We start from the raw sequence: 6,378 nt of genomic DNA, 5'->3' as shown, positions 1-6,378 counted from the left end.
ACAGATTTCTAAACTTCAGAGATATCAATTCCGTGGTAGATCTACATTCTGCAGCGATTTTGTCCTGGTGTTGTTCCCGATTGTTGGTGAATCGATGAATCTGTTGGTTGCTGTGCGCCTTGTTTGATTTCATGCTTTGGGCGGCCCCCGCGAGGATCTCGTCGAGGCCTGGTAACTTGATGGTTTCATGCGTTCTGTCGTCGCACATCTGATGCCGGCTAGATTCCGATTGGTGTTCTTTGGGCAGAAGCGTCCCTGCCACATTCTGTACCATCTCCTGTGGTTGTTTTTATGATGGATCGAGGCTAGGTTACCGTGGATTTCTCAATTTTCCTTTCGTTTCGACGCCGCTCGTTTGCCCGGATGCATCAGTAGTAGTGCCAGCCGTGTTTGCAGCGATTTTGATTTTATCTACTGTTTTACGAAATTGCTTCTTCGATGGACACTTTAGGAGCTCTGCGCGCCTCCTTTTTGTGGCGGATTCACTGTCTCTGGGAATGCCGAATCGTGGATTGTCCTTTTGCAGGAGTATTCCGTAACGAATCGTGGATTGTCCTTTTGCAGGAGTATTCCGTAATGCAGTCGTGGAGGTAGACATAGTAGCGGTAATTCCGTGGATCGACCAAAATTTACCAGCGATTTTATTTTTGCATTGCTTTTACCAAAATAGCCGAATCATCATAGAGTGAAAAATTCCATTAGTAGTTCTTGTTCTGGGTCTCTGGGTCTCTTGTTTGGGTGGTTTTAGTTTAGTATACATTGTGCGCTTAGCACAGATAAACAAATTCTTACTACTCCCAAAAGGCAGGTCTGGGTCTTCTTCCCTGTCGCTAGCTTATCTGGACGCAGACCAGGAATGACCTCACCGGGCTCAGCAACTGGGCAGTTGATCTCTTTTTCCTTTTTGAGGGGTAGCGGTTGATCTTTTGTGAGGCGCAGTATTTGCAGTGGCGTAACTTTTTTTTATCTGCAGTGGCGTAACTTTTGGTACCACGTGTTTGCTCGCGAACATCGCATTTGCAGCTGGCGACAGCGTAACTTTTTGTACCGCCAGTAAATAAACAAATAAATAAAGTTTGTGGTGCAAAACGTTTGCATTTTGACTTCTTTACTGCTACGTTCCCGTAGCACCTCCCTGCGTCTTGCCGGGATCTGGATCTCGAATCAGAGGAATTTGCTCAGGGAAGAGAGAACTTGGAGAAGGGGAAAGAGCAGGGAGGAAAGCTTCGCTAGAAATAATGTTCTGATTACATTCGTTACCCCTCTTACAGCACACACGCAACTATAAGTACTTGCTATTACAAGCCACTTGGGCCACGACGGCCCACTACGCAGTCACCCACTCTTGGGCCAGGTCCAGGTTGTTGCATTCCCCTCTCCTTAAGGAACAGCTCGTCCTCGACTGCTCAGTATCAGGTCGTTGTCGCTGGCGCGATCGAACTTGCCCACTCCCAGGTTGCCATGGACAGCGGCAACCCTTGCCACGCGATCTTCAGTTGTGTGCGGGTATGACCCCCCACTTGCACCAAACGCGATTGGAGCACTTGAGCTGGTCTGGACGCATGCTCGAGCACACAATGTAGCGACTCTGACGAATCCTCGGAACTGGATGGAGGAGCCGCCGGCTTGAGCAGGGAACTGGATTTTGCTGGACTCCGGCAGGGCCAACCGGTAAGCCACCTCACCAATGGGAGCAACTATTTGATACGGTCCGAAGTACTTGAAACCCAGTTTGTGGTTCGGTCGCCGGGCCACTGGTTGTTGCACATAGGGTTGGAGTTTCAGGAATGCCCAGTCACCCACCTTGAACTGACGATCAGAGCGTTTAGTGTCTTCTTGAGCCTTCATGCGCTGTTGGGCGCGCAGTAAGTGTTCCCTGATTAAACCTTGCATCAAATTCCTCTCAGCTAACCAGCCTGACAGGTCAGAAGATAGTGAACTCTGCAAGTTATCAACTCCCAAGTGACGAGGTTGGTATCCATACAAGACTTGAAATGGTGTTCTGCCCAGTGCTGAATTATAATTCGTATTGTACCAATATTCTGCCTGGGACAGCCAGTGTGCCCACTTCTTAGGAGTTGAGTGGACCATGCACCGCAGGAACGTTTCCAGACACTGATTCAACTTCTCCGTTTGTCCATCTGTCTCGGGGTGACTAGCTGAACTCATGTTCATGGTAGTGTCCGTCAGTCTGCACAGTTCTTGCCACAGGGTGCTTGTGAAAATGGGATCTCTGTCAGTTACCAGCACTTTGGGTAGGCCATGCAGCCGATAGACCTGATCCACATAGAGCTGTGCAACCTGGAGTGCGGTGAAAGGATGTGACAGAGGTAAAAAGTGCCCGTACTTGCTGAACTTGTCGATCACCACCAGGATAGTGTCGAAGGATCTGCTCTTGGGCAGCCCCCCGATGAAATCCATACTGACTAAACTCCAGGCCTCTTTGGGTATGGGAAGAGGGCTGAGTAATCCGGGTTTCTTGATATGTTCAGCCTTAGCCTGCTGACAGACCGTACAACTTTGCACATATGCCTGGATGGCCTGTTTCATGGCAGGCCAAGCAAACAAGGCCTTGATTCGCTGATATGTGCCTTGGAACCCTGAGTGGCCCCCAACTCCACTACTATGCAGAGCTAGCAGAATTGCCTGGTGTGCTTCAGTATTATGGCCGAGCCAAATTATGTCCTTGTATCGAATAATTCCATTATGCAGGATATATCCTTTGTCATTTCTGCCAGAGAGAGCTAGTTCTTGGAGAAGTTCCTTGTCTGCTGAATGAGCTTGATATCCTTCAGCAACGACTGACAGCCACTTGGGGGTGCAGAATGAAATTGCAGACAGTTCCATGGGAGCAAGTGGTCTGGACAGGGCATCTGCTGCGGTATTTTCCAATCCCTTCTTGTACAGAATCGTGTACTGCAGTCCAAACAATTTGAGAAATGCTTTCTGTTGCATGGGGCTGGACATTTTCTGATCTTGCAAGTGGACCAAGCTTCTGTGATCTGTAGCAATAGTGAAAGGAGCATGCTGCAAGTACGATTTCCATTTTTCCACAGCCAGTAATATTGCCAAACACTCCTTTTCGTAAGTGGACAATGCCTGATTTTTAGGGCCCAGAGCTTTGCTGAGATAGGAAATGGGGTGGCCCTCTTGCATCAACACAGCACCAATGCCACTGTTGCTGGCATTTGTTTCGACAGTAAACTCTTTTTTGAAATTTGGGAGGGCCAACACTGGGGTTGTGGCCAAAGCTTCTTTCAAATGCAGAAAGGCAGCCTGAGTGGTTGGTGTCCAAGCAAATACCACATCCTTTTTCAGTAGATCAGATAGACTCCTGCTAATGATCCCATAATTCTTAATAAACCTCTTGTAATATCCAGTAAGACCAAGAAATCCTATGATATCTCTTGCAGTAAGAGGTACTGGCCACACCTGCACAGCTCTGATCTTGGAAGGATCCGTGGGAACTCCTTTGCCACTGATGACATGACCCAAGTATTCTAGTTCTGACTGAGCAAAAGTGCATTTAGAGTATTTCACAAACAGCTGGTTGTTCTGCAGAATTGTGAACACCTCTTCCAAGTGTGCTAGGTGTTGCTCCAAAGTCTCACTGAATATGAGGATGTCATCCATGAAAATCAGTACACACTTCCTTAACAGATGAGCAAAGAGTGCATTCATTGCAGCTTGAAAGGTTGCTGGTGCATTTGTAAGTCCAAATGGCATAACCTTAAATTCATAGAGACCATGATGTGTTTTGAATGCTGTCTTATATTCTTCCCCCTCCACTAATCTTATCTGGTGATACCCAGATCTGAGGTCCGGTTTAGAGAAGTAATTTGCCCCTGCCAACTCATCCAAGAGCTCTTCAACTACAGGCATCGGGTACTTGTGTTGCACAGTAACTGAATTGAGTTGTCTATAATCCACACAGAATCGCCAGCTCCCATCTTTTTTTCAGACCAACAATACTAGAGAAGCAAATTGGCTGGTGCTCTCTTGGATAACTCCTTGTTGTAGCATAGAAGAGATTTGCTGCTCAATTTCACTCTTCTGCATAGGATTGTATCTGTAGGGCTTGCTGTTGATAGGTTTAGCTCCTGGTAACAGGGGAATCTGGTGATCAAATGATCTGTGTGGGGGCAGTGTATCAGGTGTGTTAAACAGTTGCTTATGTTTGTCCAGAATGGACTGAACTGAAAGAGGTATCAGGTCCTGAGTTGCTGGGGCTTCTACAATGTGACACAGCTGAATGACTTGTTCCACAGCTCCTGTATTGAGTAAACCTTGTAGGTGTTTCCCTGAAATGGTTGTGCAAGAGGTGAGCTTGTCTCTGACTCCTCTCAATGTAATTCTCACACCCTGGTACTTAAACCTCATCACTTTTTTCCTCCAGTCTACCCACATGGGGCTCATTGTTTCTAGCCATTGCATTCCCAAGATGATGTCATATGTGCCATGAGGAAGCACTCTCAGGGAGGTGTTGAAGGAGTTGTTCTGACAGAACCACTGAAGATTTGGCACCTGCTTGTTGCACTGTAATGTTCCACCATTAGCAACGGTGACTTTGGCTGCAGCAATTTCCTCCACTGGACAGTGTAATTCTTGTACTAGATCTGCACTGATGAAATTGATGGAGCTGCCTGAATCAACCAGGATCAGGAGTTGTCTTTTCCCCACCATGCCCTGCAGTTTAATACTTTCCTTAGAAGAGGTTCATGTTGCTGCATGAACCGATAGTTTCATGCAAGCATCAGTGTCAGTGTTCTGTGGTCCAGTAGTCTGTGGTGCGTCGACTTCCGATTCAGAATCACTGTCAGGTATCTCCGACATCTGAAGAGCTTCTATGAGTTCTTCCAGGACATGCAATTGCACTGTTTGAGGACACTTGTGGCCAGGACTGTACTTTTCGCCACACTTGAAACATTCACCCCGTGCTCTGCGTTGGGCCCGTAAAGAATCCACTCTGTCAGTTTGTTTGGGACGCTCCTCAACACTCTTGACAGTAGGTGCTGCGCCCATAAGTCCTTCATGCACATAAGGTTTGGAAGGCCAGCGCCTGCTAGATCTGTACGTGTCTTCGGCCAGTAGAGCTTCTTGTGTTTGAGCCAAGGAATAAGCCAAATCCACGGATGTCGGTTGCTGTAACTTGACAGGAGCACAAATGGTAGGTTTCAACCCTTCCACAAACCGATTGATGAAAAAGGTCTCATCATATGAGTGATTGTACACCAGCATTTTGTGCATTTGCTCCTCAAATGTGTGTGCATAACTGTCAACTGAATCATGCTGTTTCAGGGAGAAAAACACATTGATGTCTCGGGAGTACTTGTTCCTGTTAAATTTTGCATAGACAGCCACACAAAGTGATGCCCAACTGTCAATGTTGTGCATTGCTTCATAGGTTTGCAACCACAACGTTGCATTCCCTGCAAAATGCATTGTCGCAAAATCGACCCATAACTCAGGCTTAACATTGTACATGCGGAAATATTTCTCGCATTGTTTTTTCCACCACTTGGGGTTCTCTCCTTCCAACTTGGGGAAATCCGATTACGGAATACGAGCAGAAAACTTCCCCGGAGTGTACTGGAACTGAGAATTCGGCGATCCATCATAGTCCTCATACTCGTTAGACAGTTCTTCCTGAAATTGAGCCTGGGATTTGGAACGCTCACCGCGGGGTCGATGCTGAGATGGCACCCGTACGCCCCTGCAATCCTGTCCTGTCTGCTGTTGAGCAGCCCCTTCTCGATTTGTCTACGGTGGCTCTGTCCGTGCAGTCAGCGGGTCCTGGGGCTGCGATGAGTGCGCCGGCAGCTCCAGGGTGTCGACGCGGCGGACGATCCCCTCCAGAGACTTCTGCATCTCCGCCACGGCCGCATCGAGGGAGTTGTGCGCGACGAGCACATGACCCAGAGTCGACTCTGTGCGGGCTAGCGACCCTGTGGTCGTCGTGGCCAGCGCGTCGAAGGCCTTGGCCAAGGATGACGCGTACTTGTCGAAGGAGTCCTGTAGTCCCTCTAATCGGTCCGACGTCTTCGCGCCCGCCTCGGAGACCGCCTTGCTCTGCATGATCGTTGCTTGAACGAGCTGCTGCAGGTCCGCCAAGGTGAGCTCCGCGGCCGCCATGCGCGTCGAGAGGTTAGGCTTGGCCGAACGAGCCGTTGTCGAATTCTTTGATCTACTCGACCCAGCGCAGGTACACCGAGGTGTTTTGCGCGAGATCACCCGAGGGGATCCGCACCTTTTGCGAGGAATTACAAGCCGATCGAAGGATTGATCGCGAGATCTGGATGAAAAAATTCGGATCAGCGGAAGCGGATCGATACACGGCTCTGAGTACCAAATGCTACGTTCCCGTAGCACTTCCCTGCG

At 48.6% G+C, this 6,378-nt stretch overlaps 1 protein-coding gene across 1 annotated transcript; it reads right to left on the bottom strand.

Annotated features, from left to right (window-relative positions):
- Positions 1 to 3,957: 3,957 nt before the first annotated feature.
- Positions 3,958 to 4,683, bottom strand: LOC141041245 (uncharacterized). Its single transcript, XM_073507365.1, has one exon. It carries the CDS (start codon positions 4,681 to 4,683, stop codon positions 3,958 to 3,960), a length of 726 nt encoding a protein of 241 aa, XP_073363466.1.
- Between the last annotated feature and the right edge of the window lie 1,695 nt (positions 4,684 to 6,378).

This window comes from Aegilops tauschii, chromosome 2 (genome assembly GCF_002575655.3).
Source record: "Aegilops tauschii subsp. strangulata cultivar AL8/78 chromosome 2, Aet v6.0, whole genome shotgun sequence".
NCBI classification, from domain to species: domain Eukaryota; kingdom Viridiplantae; phylum Streptophyta; class Magnoliopsida; order Poales; family Poaceae; genus Aegilops; species Aegilops tauschii.
Note: the sequence above shows the minus strand (reverse complement) of the source record. Positions and strands in the feature narration are given on the sequence as shown.

What these genes read in the sequence shown, in the direction of transcription:
- LOC141041245 (XM_073507365.1), bottom strand. Translation starts at nt 4,683, where the DNA reads ATGGTGGGGAAAAGACAACTCCTGATCCTGGTTGATTCAGGCAGCTCC.